The sequence below is a fragment of the Corvus hawaiiensis genome, chromosome 1 (assembly GCF_020740725.1).
Source record: "Corvus hawaiiensis isolate bCorHaw1 chromosome 1, bCorHaw1.pri.cur, whole genome shotgun sequence".
In the NCBI taxonomy this organism is placed as follows: Eukaryota; Metazoa; Chordata; class Aves; order Passeriformes; family Corvidae; genus Corvus; species Corvus hawaiiensis.
Genome location: NC_063213.1, coordinates 56105320 through 56120763, shown reverse-complemented (window position 1 = coordinate 56120763; position 15444 = coordinate 56105320). Strand labels below are relative to the sequence as shown.

Sequence of the window (15444 nt, the reverse complement as noted above, 5' to 3'; positions counted from 1 at the left end):
TGGTTTGAGAGTAACAAGGAGGTGGTGGAAAATACTTCTCTCTCTGAACAGAAATGTCCAGGAGATCACAGGCAAACAAAGGATTCATCAGCAATCTTACTTAGAGTGGCTGCACAGTGAGATGTCTAACTGTGATAAAAGGTGCCTATTGTAATAAAATCCTCTTCAGTTCCCTTTCTTGCAGGCCTTTGCTGCCCAGTGGGGTCTCATGGCTACAGAAGCCTGTGGTGATAGATAGACATGTGAAAATTAGGCAAATAGTTTGTGACTATTGAGTGTCCTTCTAAAATAGTGCCTCTTATGAGATGGAAAGTTATGTAACTCAAAAACATGACAAAGAGCCTTAATATATTAAAATAATTTTCTAATTGTGTGGTTTGTGTCTGGAGAGTCTTACACTACTTGCCAGTAAATTGAATGGGATTTTACTTTTTATTTCAGATGTTTCAGTTACTCATTTAGAAACAATGCACACAACAATGTAATAAACACCTGGTATCTGAGGGATGCTTGTAAATGCTTTAAAAATTCTTTGCAATTAAATGAATCTAATGGAAAGTCCATTATACAAGACCAACTTAAAAATTAGTAATAATATGTAGTTTTGACAAGAGCTTTTTCCTGCATGAAAAGGCTACTTTTCCCTCCCCTGTCATCCCCACTTTCTCTCTACATGTGGATGTGTGGGAGAGATGGGGGAAGCATGATGACTCTGGACAGTCTGTGTCCTTGGGAGGTGGAAGGACTTCAGACTCCCTGATTGGTTTTTTTGCTGTTGTTTGGTTGGTTTTGTTTTGGGTTTTTTTAAATTTGAAAGGAAGGTGTGTTATTGGCTAGATTATTGAGCCATGAAGATAGTAATTCAGGTATTTGGCAATACTTCTAAGACTGTTTTTAAATATCTCCAGGAATAATTTATGAATTTCTATGAAGAATGGTTTGGGGTTTTTTTCCTCAATAAAAGTTGTTTTGCTTCTTTTATTTTAAAATATAAATATTTTAAATTCAGTTTCAGGGACATCCCATAACAATACATGTGTTGATTTAATATAATTTGACTTTCAGAATTACTTGGAGAATGCAATGAAATTTAATTCCTTTACAAATTTACTATGTGACCACATATTCAATATGTTATTGCCCTGAAAAACACATTTATTGCTATGTAACTCTAGAGGTATATTTTGAGAACAAGAATTTGAGATAAAATTTGTTGTATAGCTACTTATGAAAAAGTAAATTACTGAGATGTGTAGTGAACCCTGCTTGGATTCCTGAATGGTCTGTAAATAACAGAGGTAATATTCATAACTGTGAGAGGTCTGACTTTAACCTCAAGTGTTTATATAGTGAGTGGTGCAAATGCATCCTTACTGTAGACTATGACCAAATCTATTTTCTATTTCTGTTGGAAAAAATTACAGCTAAGCTGTATAGTAAAAGGGTAGTTATACTACTGGGGGCATGAATTCTTGGGATCATTAATTATTATTCAGGTAGGATTGGGAGTTGAGGAAGATGACAGACAGGGATGTTGTGGGGAGGATGTTTTGTTATTTTTCTTATCTCAGTCTTCTACAGATACCTTTAGCCGTGTCATTGTTCCATTTTGCACTAGGTTATTCTCTCGGTATGTTACAGACCTCAGTGTGTCACACAGGTAATTGTGTATTAGGCAGTTTGATGTGATTTTAATTGTAAACTGTATTAAAATTTTATCTGGTCTGTTGTAGGGTGCTGTTATTCCCCCTTGGAACAGCCTGCGTTTCATGGGTTTGAGAGCTGATATGTTACTGATTTTAAAACCAAATCAGTAAGAAGAAACAGATAATTCTGGTCAATAATAATTTCTTGGAGTGGACTACACTGGGTGATTAAATGCTTATAGAAATAATATAATACTTTGAGTAGAAGGTTCTTTTGAAGAAAACAATCTGGAATGGGAAATTTGATTTGTGGTATGCTTGCACTATACTGAAAAACATTTCATTTTTGGCCAGTACCACATACAAGGCACACCCTCCAATGTCAGTGTAAATAAAAATTGCAGTGTAGCATATTTCACACTGGAGATTGCAGTTCAGATTTGAATCCTGTTGTGTCAGCTCTTCTACAAACAGAGAGGGATTATTTATTTCATGATATGGTCTGGCTGACAAATCTTAAGGACAAGGATGCACACAGAATCATAGCCAAAAATGAGAACTGAGCCAGATATTTTCAGCTCTAGAATAGCATTTAAAATGTTTATCCACACTCGTTAAATCAAATAAAAGTTTTCAATGAAATGTTTTCTCCATGAAAATTACCAAGAATAGAGAAAGCATGGAAACTTACTGGTTTTACTGAAATACTGTCTTTGTTGGAGAAAATGAAGGGGAAAGGCATTGTTCTGACATTGCAAATAGTCTTTCATTTTTACCCCAGAACTGGTTTTTATTTTGACATTTCCTTTGTGTGTCTTTCAAAAAAAATAAGGTCACCTGACAGAAGTAATTGTAATCAGTAATCACCTGAAAAAATTGTAAACATACAATTTAATGTTATAAAAATACTCATATTTTTGCATTTTTATTTGACTTTGTTCCTGGTTTGAGATCAAACCCATTGCCTTTCCTGGAAAACTGCAAATTTGAGTTTTGTCTCAAAGAGCTCACCACAATGCATTGCTCAGATCTAGAAATATTCTTTCATAGCTTCGCTTTTGCTATCTGAAAGCAGTTTCAAAACCAGTCAGGTTTCTTAACAATCACAAATACAGAAGATGCTCTCCTTTGGTTCCTGCTGTTCTGGGGAACTGAAACCTCTGGAGATGCTCCAGCAGCATGATGGGCTGTCCCGCAGAGTGAGTGGCTGGCAGCTTCCAGAGATAAGGAGCTGTGGCACTGGTGGTCCCAGCCCTGCCCATGCTGAAGGCTGTGCCAGCATAGAGATGCAGATGGTGCCAGCTGAAGAGAATTTATAAACAAGGAAATTACCTAACAGGACAGGGGTGGGCTTCTAGCTGCAGCATTACGTGATAGATGTCTCTTTAATAATTTGTTGTGTGTGACTGTGCTGGGAATATGTTGACCTGCAATGTAGCAGGTATTTTAGGACGGCATGTTATGTTTTTCTCAGTATCTGACCCAACATCTCAAGGGCTTAAGAAGTCAGCCAGTGGAAATTCGTTTAGTCTTAAGTCTGAGCTGATCAGAAATTCCTGTGGAAACCTCCTGCAGTGCACTTCTGTTCCAAGTTTGGTGCTACTGAACTAAAACCCTTGTGCTGGCCAGGCTAGCTCCAGAGCATGTCCAAAGTTTATTTCATTATTCACTGCACACATGCTGAAATCCCTTTTTATTTTTTTTTACAGTTATTGAAAACTAGCATTTTTCAAGTTTCTAACCCCATGCCCAAAATGTCAATTCTCAATTTGTAATTCCATTAGGAGATTGCAAGTTTTGGAAAATGTGATCTAGTAAAATTTATGTCTTTTGGTGTGACATGTTGAGCTAAGTGTCTAAAGTTTTTCGTGTTGTTGTTTTTCCAATAAGCTTGGACTGGAATAAAAGATCTCGTAGGGAAGAAAATGAAACATAGCTTTCAGCTGATAAATATTTAGCCTTTGTATTAAATCTTAGCCTAGAAATTTTAATAAGTAGCAAAAGTAATACCTCTGTAATCCTTAAATCACTTAGTATTGCTTCTCAGATTCATTTTTTTTTAATTGGAATGCAGAAGAAACAGAATGATCTTTTTAATATTGATTATATATCCTGATGCCTTAAAGAAATGAAAGAAATGCCTTAAAGAAATGAAAGCATTAAGTCTGCTTTTTGCTCATAGAGTGTTACAAAACCGAGTACAGTGACTTCTTTTCATCCAGCTTTTAGAAATTTCTAACATACTTGTATTCAGTCATGTTACTCATCTTTTCTCTCTGTTGTGCTTAAACTGGGGAATGTTATTTAGGATATCTCTCTGTTATCCATTGATTAGTCAATCCCCATTTTCTTTCCCTGTTCACCTATGGATGGTTGAATGTCTGTATATTACTGTATATTCCTTATAATATCTATTTGTGCATTCACATTTAAGATCCTACTGGAAGAAAATCTGCCGTGATGCAGAGTAATGTGAACTTTTTGTAGGAGTTTGTGGTAGTTCACGTGAGAGGACGAGTCCTGACTAGGAGCACCAGCAGCACATATAGATGATGTGCCTGCTTCATTCTTGTACAGGTGTGGGGTTAATTACCTGTTCAAAATGAACAAACATGTTTAAGATAGCTGAGCAGCTGTGCAGACATTTTCTTGGGAGGAAGAGTGCATTTTACGTGGGGCTGACAGATGCCGATGACGGATTTTGGAGCCTCTGAGGGCTGACTCATGGTTGTGTCAGTGGGACTGCAGTGGACGTGCACGTTGTTGAAGGATTTGAGGCAGTGGTGGCCTGATTGTCAGAAGGGTGGCTGCCTTCAAGCTGGAGAGAAGCAGCACTCACTGCTGGATACGCCTGACTCAGAGAATTTACTTGAGCATCCACAAGCCATGTTTAGAGCAGGCGAATGTGCAAGAGCTTGCAGCAATGTGTGTGTTCGATGCACATGAGGAGCTTGGCAGTTGTTGCTGGTTGACTGATCTCAAGCAGCAGGCAAGGTTGCAAAAATATCCTTGAAACCCATTCTATGATTTGTTTATGAGCTTGCCCAAAGAGAAGTCCCATGAGAAGCAACATGGCTTTGCCACTGAAGCTCAGGAGGGGTGATTTTCAGCCCATATACTTCTTGACTTCATTTTTCTATGTGTTTGGAGTTTTTTTCATTTTCTTTATGCTGCGGCATTTAGTTTGACTGACATTTTCAAATGGACCATAATTGAGATCTGTACTCTTTAACTGCAAAGAAAAAATTGTAGGGTGGTCTAACTACTTCAGGTAAATTCTAGTTTCTTTGGAATAGATGTTGGATCAGACCTGAGTAGGGAAAAATAAACTCCATTTAAAACTCCAGGCAGAAGATGACTGAGGAGTTTGTGATCAGGGATTGCTTAAAGTTTTTCTCTGACTTGGAGCTGATGCGATAGCTGGTGCCTGGGGCTCTGTGCACTTTGGATCTTCTTTTTCCTCTTTTGTGTTTTGGCTACTGCATCTTTTACATTGTTAATGTGTCTTATGTTGCCATGTGCACATTTTATTCTATTGTACCAGGCAACTTAGCTTTTCCTTCCCCATAACATTGTTTGTACACAATTTGGGGGGGTTGCGTTACATTGTTTTTAAGAGCTCTGATAACCTTCTGGGTTGGAAGTTTTATGCAGATGTGACTGGTGACTCAATGTCACCGGGGATATACTGCATAACCACTTAGAAAATTAAGAAAACTTACAAATTTGTGAGGGATGATTTAGAAAGCAGAGGGTAGCAAGTTCAGCTGTTGACAACTTAGTGATTTAGAATATACTGCTCTGGCTTTTAAAAGTGTCTTATACAGCTTTGAACCCTTTTCAAACATGTCCATGCTGCCCCTAGCTGGGGCCAGGTCTGTGTGGTGCATTTATCTGCTTAGCGGCAGTATTTATCTGCTCAATGGTAGGCACTGCCAAGTTCCTCTGTGGTATTTTGTGGTGGTGTTATAGAAGGGTTTTTATCCTTACACTGGGGGAGAAGTTTCTCCTTTATTTTACAGTGTGGCTCTGTCTTAACCTAAAACAGTGCTAGACAGACTCAACCACCTTAGTCATCTCAGTAAATTTAGTTTCTGTGGTGACAACTGTGATGACTTCTGTAGCAAGAGGGAACAGAATAGAGAATACAGAAGATAGGAGTATTGTAGAAACACGTATTTTGCATTGTTAATTGCTCTTGGGATTGTACTTGGTCTGCTAACCATGAGTGTTTGAAAAGTAATGAGAAGCCTATCCATATTTTTCCTTTGCAAGGGTTACTGGATCAAAAGAGTAATAGTTAAAGTTTGGTTAGCAGAGTAAGTCCTTATCTGTCTTGGAAATTTTGGTTGAAGTAGTATCTGTGAGAGAGCAAGTAGTGAATGTGACTGCAGTCTTTCTAGGATCAACCAAACAAAATCTTGAAACACCGTAATTTTTCCTGGTTTGGGACAAACTTTCATTCAAATGATAGTTTGGTCTATCTGACTATGGTAATCTGTTATAAGGAACTTTGCATCTGGTACAAGGGTTGGTTTGTGTCAAGAGTTTTTGTTCTTGGTTGGTTTTTTTGGTTTGTCGTTTTTTGTAAATTGATTGGGGGAGGGGAGGAATAGCCAAAAAATGCATATGTCTTAATCGCAACAAGAGTAAAGTGCACTTGCAGTGTTTCTATTACACTAAATGAGAGGTTTTTTCCTCTACAGCCAGCCAGAAGCAAATAACCAAGAAGGCAGGAGGTATTTTCTGAACTTCATTAGTCTCAGCTTTTCAGAATGGGTTATGGGAAATTGCAGAAGACACAAGAGTACACCCATGGTGATTCTTTAAATTCCTTCTATATAAAGCAGAGGAAAGGAATTATGATATGGATTTCTGTACTGTCCTACCTGATGACATTTGCAGCTATGTAGCTTCAAGGCTCTTCGCAGTTCTCTGGAGCTGAAATTCTTGAACCGTATTTATGACAGGTGAATAAGGTTTGAACACTTAAATTTTACTACTGTTGATTTAAAATTGTAGGCTGTGGTGAAAACTGGCATTTAGCTCTGTCTTCGTAGTGTCAAATATAGGAGTCTCTCAGACCTATCTACAAAATGGGACTTGATTCATGCTTTATTTGTCTTTCTAGTCACTAGAAGTGAGAGCACATATTTGTTTTTTTCTTGCACTGAGTTAGGTGCCAATAGTAGAAATAATACTGAGTGATTTTCTTAGGTGTAGATTTACTTTATTTCACTTTCACTTTATTGAAACTTTGGAAACCATGTAAACAAACAAATTATATATGCATTTAAAATGGAGTTCTGGATATGGCTGTATTGTGTTATCACCATTCCATTTTCCAGGCTCACTTACATTCTTAAAACATTGAGGACCACCTGTTTCACCTTGCTTTCACTTACTTACAGACACCTTTCACCACAGATGTTGTCATTCCCACTGACAGCTACTAGAAGGGATTCAGAAACAAATTCCACAGAGAGACACTTGTAAACTCTTACAAATTTTTGACTAGAGACTTCAAGCCTGTCTCATCATTGAACAGAGTCATATTTGAACAGGGATCCTGAACAAGTGGCAAAAAATGCTCTGGTCTTCACAAAAGTGAAATGATTATATGAAAGACTTCAGCTTCTCATTTGCCTTTATGAGTCCTTTTTCATAGACTTTCTCTGCCTTTGTTTTTCCAATTGATCTTCTCAGCAGTGTTTCTATTTTGACATGTTGCAACTGGAGATCATGTCTTGCTCTTTTATTTGTAGTTTTGGGCATCATCTGTGCTGTGTGCCCCATATTCATATATAAAAGTCCTGATACCCTAAATTATCAAATCTAATAGAATGTACATCTTTTTGCATCTTTTAAGAAGAATGTTTTTTTAAGATTCACTGTGTTCTTTTGGATTCCTATTCCACTGCCAGGGTCACAGACATTACATGTAAAAAATTGCTGATCTATATAAAATAAGGAGCTTTTGCAGAGTGGGAGTGTTAAAATAATGCGATGGTGGTGATTAGTAGAAAAGCAGAGAGCCAATTTAAAGGAATAGGTTAATATACTGACTATGGTGTGGTGGGTTCACCTTGGCCAGCTGCTAGCTCACTCCCCCTCTTCAACAGAACAGGGAAGAAAATACAGTACCAAGGCCTGGCTGTCGAGAAAAGTCAGGGACACTGGTCACCATTTACTGTCATGGTAAAAAGCAGACTTGGCTGGGGGAAAATTATTTTAATTTCCTGCCAATTAAAGTAGATTTGTGTAGTGGGAAGCAAAGGCAAATTAAAACAAGATGTTCCACCATCCTCTTCCCCTTATTCCCAAGTTCAGCTTCAGTTCTTCATTCCTGAGTCATCTACCTCACTCCCCACCCCAAGTGGCACGGCAGGATGGGGAGAGGAGGTTGTAGTCAGTCCATAGCACATCCTCTCTGCTATTCTTCCCTCCTCACACTTTTTCCTTCCTGCACCTTGGGTCCTGCCCATGGGCTGCAGTGCAGAATCTTTATTTATTGTATGTTCCTGTGCTCTCTGCTCTGGGCCTTATGTTTTAATTGCTTTGTAAAAGAATCTGAAATCCGACAATGGATAAGATATTGTATTAGGCCATTTAATAGCTGAAAGTTGTGCTATTATCATCAAAACAGAAATAATTTGAATATAACTGAGTTGCCTTTTTCTACCTGTTTTCAATTATAAAAGCAATAGTTCATTAGACTTTCTGCCTAGTTTAATCTAGTTCGTGTTTTGTTCTTTTAAATTTCTTGCAAATTAAAAATGGTAATGTAGCCAAGCAATTCTCTGAAGGTCCCTCATCTCATTTTAAAGTAAAATGAAATATTTACCCCAGAAATGTGAATATTTAAATATAGTTTGTTATTCTTGATGTGGGGGGTTTTTTGGGGGCGGGCAGAGGGGTTGGTTGGTTGTTTGTTTTGTAAAGCACTCAAATCTAGAATTTATTTGGTTTCTTTCATTATGGATTTTTCACCAAAAATTTCACCAAAGTGTTCACTCCTCTGTTAGGCATGGTGTTTGCTCTTCTGAATTAAAGTTTAATTGACCTATTAGCATAATATCATGGTACTGGTATTTCCAAGAAGTTTTTTTCATTGATGAGACTGGCGAATACAAACCTACTACCACCAGCATATTCCCTTTTTCGTAAATAAGTGTTATTCCAAAAAGAGTAAGTCCTACTCCAAATAAAAATTAAACATTAAGTCCGTAAAACATTCACCATCATCACTGAAACAGATAGAAAAAAGAATGGCCTGGTGGTTTTGTCTCCGATTAAGAGCTGAATCCCACATCATGCAGGAGAATGCGCTTGGACCAGCCCCAAAATATCTGGCCGGAGTTCCAGCAGTGGGGCTGTGAACACCAGGCTGCCACCAGGAGCTGAGGGAAAAAGGAAGTTGCTTTGGTGCTTGTAGCCAGCACTGCCAGCTATTGCTGTGTGTGACACCCCTGGCAGCCTGGCTCGGTGTGGAGGCCCAATTCTCCAAAGAGATGGGACACAACTGTGCTTCGCCATGCCCTAGGTTACCCAAATTACTGGGGAAATAACATCACAGACTGCACTGACAAGTCAATCGCCACCTTGATCAAGTATTCAGGGCTCAAAAAGACATTCTCTATCATTGTCCATCAAATCACTCACATTTCTCCATGAAAATTTAGCTTCTTGGCTCCTGGAACAGAACTGATGAAAGCTTAGGTGTGGTCTGATTAATGTTTTTCCATTTGCTTCTGCCCTTCCTGCCTGCATCTGTGGTTGTCTCTTGCATTTTCTATCCCCAGATCATAAAATCTTTGGATTTTATCATCTCTTTGCCTGGCAGGACTTCCCTCTCCACCCCCAGCTCCCAAAGCTTCATTCTGTCCTTTGGTCAGAAATCCTTTCATTGTCATTCCTTTAAAAGTTGGCCTTTTGCAGCACTTTGTTTTTAAAATGTACTGCTTAGTAATTAATCTCAAATGAGAGCAATAAGAGTCTGTTATGTGGTAATATACAATGGACTGTGGTATGGACAAAGAATGTCTGTAAGCTGTATACTTGGATAAAGTAGCCCTTCTTTGGGTCAGTTTTGTGCATAACATTCCTCCTGGGAAGTTACTTCGGGTAAATCTAGAAACTAAGGTTTTGATCTGTGAAATTTAAGTGAAAGATGGGAATATAACTGCCTTGTAGACAAAACTAAAGATAAAATCAGTAATAACAGTAGTTTGGCAATAAAAGTATTGACTGATTTAAAAAAAAATAAAATCTAATGAAAAGTATTTGTGAGGTGCCAAACCTGAGGTTATCTTTTATAATTCTGCTATAGATCCATACAAAATTAGCAAAATCTCTCTCATGCCAGATATCTTTAAACAGTCCTGTCTTTACCTGCACATGCTTTCCTAACTGCTCCTCAGAGCATTCATTTGCTGATGGGGGCTGTGTAAAGGCAAGAAAATTAGATTGTTATGTTAAACACATTTCCATATTGTTATTGTTTCATTGTACTGCTTAAGCTCACAGTAGGAACTTTAAGATTGCGTATATTTTTAAGAAACATTCTTTTCAAGCAAAAGTTTGGAAAAGTAGCCATTTTTTAATTCTGACAGTCTAGACTATTCAGTATGACCTAAGGAGAAGTGTTCTTTGCAAACCAAATTTTATGCTTTGTCTTTCCTACTGCGTTTTCCTTTCAGCAGGGAAAGGATGCACAAAGATAGTTCCTGTGGGTTTAGGAAACAGATGATAGCATGCAAAGCCCCATGTTCATACGCACTGTGGTGTTTTGACTTTTATTTAATGGTGTTTTTTGAAAACTTCAGAGCAGGTCAGTAGAGCGGTGTACTCAGTGTTTGAGGTCAGCAAGTGAAAACAAAAGAGGGTCATCTGCCCCTTATTGTGTGTGTGAGGGGTGAGGGTTTGTTTCTATTTATTTGAAATTTTCTTAGCCGGTCTTCAAGGCAGCTAAAAAAAGAGGAGGTAACGTTATCTAATCACAGCTGCTCATCCAACTAATGACGTCAAGCAGTAACCTTTGCTTTCTCACCGTATTTCCTTTGAACTGTAAGCTATTTAATACAGCTAGAAATTATCTCATCCACCATAGCAATGTAGCCCTTTTCTGTGCTTCACTTTGTAGTGGGTATATCAGCACTGGGCATGGGAGTGAGGTGAAGAATAATTTTTTCTTTAATTGAATTTGCAGATTGGAATATGGAGGGGAGAAGGGGAGCAATGGGCTGTGCTGGCACCAGGCCAGCATCCCAGGTTGTCAGTCCCCTATGAACAAAGAATGCTTTAATCACTGCACAGACCAGGTGCCAGGGTATGAAATACACGTGTTCGGTACTGTAGTTGTGCCTAACGTGAATTTTGAGCGATGGCAGTAATTTAGCATAGAAACACAACCTGCATGTGGTCTCACTCCATGCCGACTTGATTGCTGTGTCTGAGCAAGATGATTCCATTGTTGGATGAGAGCGGGTGTCAGGTGTTATCATGGGGAAATAAAAGCACTTCTTACCTTGTGTTGTGATCTGTTCATGTGACCTTGCTGTTGGAAAGAATAATTTTGCCTTCTGATACAATTTTCAACAGCATGTCACTTCTTCCTGCTGCTTACAGTAAAAGTAATGAGGCTACTTAGGATACTCAGAGGTGACCTGATGTGCACATGGATAATTAGAGTGGGTGTAATTCTCAATTCAGACACTGTAAAGAATAGTGTGGTATTGCTTTTGTGAAAGGAAAGCTGGTAATTGTCAAATACTTAAAAATTAGCAGTTAAATTGCAGTTGGCAAGTGCTTGCAGTAGCAGCATCTTTTTGTGTTGTTGTTTTTCTTGCTGCTTATGCCAGTCTAGAACATGAGAATTATAGATCTGTTTTTTCCTCAGAATATGGTGGCATGGGCTTGGACTTCTCCTATAATATTGCAGTGGCAGAAGAGCTGGGAAATATCCGCTGTGGAGGTATTACTATGGCTATTGGAGTGCAAGCTGGCATGGCTACTCCTGCTCTTACAAGGTAATTTTCAGAAAGTTTAGTTTAGCCTAAAACCCAAAGTGTCATGAGTAGAGAAAAACAACAGTGTATATTTCCTGTCCAGCCTGAGGAAAGAACCTCCTTCCTCTCTGCTTCTCTCAGACAGTTTGGTTTAGGGGAGAAAATACTCTTTTTTTTAATATATTTTTAACGCTAGAGTATTATATGTTAAAACATAAGCCTTATTTAGTAGTAGATTATATGTTTACAAACACAGAATTTTGGTGCCACAACCAATTAAAAAATTTAATTCCAGAATCCAAGTTATTGGTGTTTGTCTTTTTTCTTAGCCAGATATGCCAGTGCAGTAATATTAAGGATGCGTTTAGTTGCAGTGATTAGGATCAATCTAATTCTGTTTTATAATTTACTTGTTCCTTTTCCAGCTTTGCAAGGTGTCAATCCTAAAGTTGTAGCACATATATCATGCTTCCTAAATATGCCCATTCTGGATAATTAATCATTTTTCTTTTTCTCGGCAGCTATGTCAGTGTTCCCATTTTAGTCACTTGCTATCATTCAGGCTCCTGCACTTGCTCAATCTGTTTTGTTGGGTTTTTTCCTCCCTCAATAAAACTGACAGTTACCAACTTCTTCATGTGGTAGTTTCGCAGACATTCTGTGTCATAGCAACAGTTTTTAAAACTAGACTGGGGCAACCGACTGATCCAGCAGTTTGCCCCTGGAATGTGGATACACCCAAAATTCTGGAAGATGAGGTGCCACCCTTGTCAACAGCATACCTGGGAATGAATATCAAAAAAAGTTAGTTTTACTATGTGATTTATTATTTGCTGTAAAGGAGAGAAACTGCAGCTGACAATCAGAACATATAAACAGAACTGTGTGGATCACAGAAGTGTTATATCTGTATTTTGCCATGGTTTCTTTTCTTTCCTTTTGCCTTCTAATTATGGTATTGTATACCACCGGAATTTTTGTCTTTGTTTTCATGACATTCCACCAATGTTAGTTACGAAGTATGGAGCAAGAAAGGATGAACCACTTTCATGCAACTCGGTGTGTCAGAATCTCACACTTGGGACTTCTGTGTTACACAGGATCAACAAGATTCATTGACTGTAGACTTGTGTGTGTGTGTATGGATACCCAAATGCATAGAAATGTATTTTATAGTGATGCTAAGGCTGCACAGTTAATCACATGGGAAACTGTGTTCTGGGGTATGACCCCAACCAGAAAGCAGACATGGTCAGGTCTGTCTTGAGCCAGAGCACGATCTCCTTGAAAGTAGAGTTTTCTAATTCTGTAGCTGTTAAACTGGGAAGAAGTGGGTATCACATTTGTGCAAGCCTGAGGTTTTTCTGGGATGCATTTAAGATGGGTAGAATTTTACAGAAATGACATATTTCTAGCAGAAAGCTAGCAGTTGAGCAAGAAGCTAGCTGTCTCCTGCAAGGCACATCTTCTGAAGATAGAGTTGCGTGACTTTTTTTTGATTGCAAAATAATATCTTATACAGCCACATTTTTGGAAAGAACTGAACTGTTTTCTGGAACTCAAAACAAAGAAAGACATCAAACCAAAAATATCATCCTAAGAAAAGTTCTTGCTGTGAAAATTCTCTGTTGAAATGCTAAAGGTTAGCAAAGTTTCAAGCGTCAGAAAGCATTGCCAAAAATCACCACTATCTGCTCTCATTATCTAGTTTTCCATGTTGTTGGTTGGGTTGTTTGGGGTTTTTTTTGACTAATGAATGTGCAACTAGCCATACTTGATCATACCCATGGAAAGTTAAAAAAAAAGTATACTGCCTAACAGACATGGGAACTTTGTTCCAGTATGCTAGAGTGAGCAGTAAGCACTCAAACTTGCTTCTTGTATTTATTTGGGATTGCTGCTGTGATTTTCAGCAGAGACAGGACTAGGAATTGAGCTCCTTGTGTGCACCAAGTGGAAGTGTCTGCCAGATCCCAGTCTGTTCTCTGGCTGTCCCATGTCCTTTGTGCCAGGGCTGGTTGGAGGGGATGGCTTAGTCTTAGCTTGAATGGCCCCACTCCTTTGGAAGTACTGGAACTATGTTTTAGAAGGAGGCCCCAGTGAGCCTAAGGAGGCGAGTGATGATGATGACCTGAGAAGCCTCATACCAAAGAGGAGGCTGAGGAGGAACTTGAATTTATGGATTCCTGCACACAGAAGACATTTCATGACCCAAGGAATTTTTCAGTCACACGAGAGAGGTTCAAGAACTAGACCTTGAACTCACCATTCACACTGGAGAAGAAATCAGTGAATGTTAATTAGGATAAAATCAAGCATAAAATGAGATGGACCATATTTTGAATGGATATGAGCTTCTAAACAATGAGAAAATAGTGTGTACCTCTTAACTGAAATACAGCCAAGTGAAATTTTTGTGTTAAAATACCATCAACAGCTTGCTGTTTCCCTTTTTATTTTTGTAGAGATAAAAGAGCAGCTGAGAAGAAGCATTAATGGATTTTACTATGTGATTTAAATATATTAAGATATAAATAATTTAAATACATATATTTGCAGATGGTGGCCATGACATGTCATAACTTTTCAGTCATCACTAAAACCTGGCAAAGAGCTGGTGCAGAAGTCAGAAGATAAACAGAGAGCAGGTCCTCCATCTTGGCTGACTTCAGGAGCATAAAGGGGAATCCTCAGGGGTTATGTTTATTTAGATCTGGAACTTTTAAAGCAACAATCATAAAGATAGATTTTGGGCATCTAGGCCACACATTTCTGTGGGAATACGATGCCTGAATACCTTTTAAAACTTGTATGAAATGATTGTGGCTGCACTTCTGGTCAAGACTGAATCACAGCTTTGGAAGGTATCTATTCTATCTTTTGGCTCTGGGACAGCTTTAACCTGGTCATAGGAAAACTGATCACTGTGTGGGTAGAACAAGATTTGTAACTAACACCTAAATAAAACTGACCTTCATAAGCTTTTAATAGCCTATATTTTTCATTATTTTGTTGCAGGTTTGGTTCCCATGAGTTGAAAAAACAGTTCCTCATACCAACTATAGCTGGTGATTTTGTGGCTTGCTTGGGAATCAGTGAAGCTGGAGCTGGGTCAGATGTTGCAAGTAAGTTAACCTAGCAAACTGCCAGTTTTAGACAGCTTGATGTTTTAATGGAAAGAATCTGTTTTTCCTGACACTTCACTTTGCCCCCATCCTTTGTAATAAACAAAAGGAAGGAAAGTCTGGTGTGGTGAGGGCAAAAAGTAACATTCCAGGAACATAACACATGTTTCTCATGCATCCAAAAGCAATCAATTTTAACATATTTGTCAGGTGAATCAATGGAGTAACCTTGTATAGGCTGAGCACAAGAGATTTTTTTCTTTTATACTGGCCCCAGTTTTCTTCTACTGTTGTCCTGCTGCTGCCTCCCTGCTCTGTCCAGGCTCACCGCTGGCAGGAGCGCTCCAGCACCTCATTAGTTGCACAGCCAGCGTCAGTCATGCAACTCTAGATGTACGTGACGGGGAACATAACCTGTTCAGCTGTACTGGAACTTGTACTGCCTTAACACAACCTCTCCTCTGAATGGGGGCAAACTACAGAGCCACTCTGTTCTGAAAATGATGGCATCACTTTCACAATGATTTCCTCTTGCTCATCCTTACCACACCTCAGCCCCTTCTGTCATTCTGGTGAAGCAAAAATATATCTCAACTGCTGATTGCTTTATTTAGAGGTAATGAAGAATTTGTGATGTCAAATCTGTTACCTTTGTAATTTAGTTAC

At 38.6% G+C, this 15444-nt stretch overlaps 1 protein-coding gene across 2 annotated transcripts in view; it reads left to right on the top strand.

Annotated features, from left to right (window-relative positions):
* LOC125326837 (probable acyl-CoA dehydrogenase 6) overlaps positions 1-15444 on the top strand; it is an 81180-nt gene that overhangs the window by 40771 nt on the left and 24965 nt on the right. For both annotated transcript variants that reach the window (XM_048305391.1, XM_048305398.1), the window contains exons 3-4: positions 11545-11674; positions 14672-14778. In XM_048305391.1, coding sequence (XP_048161348.1) covers positions 11545-11674; positions 14672-14778 — 237 coding nt within the window. The remainder of the gene's footprint in view (positions 1-11544; positions 11675-14671; positions 14779-15444) is intronic.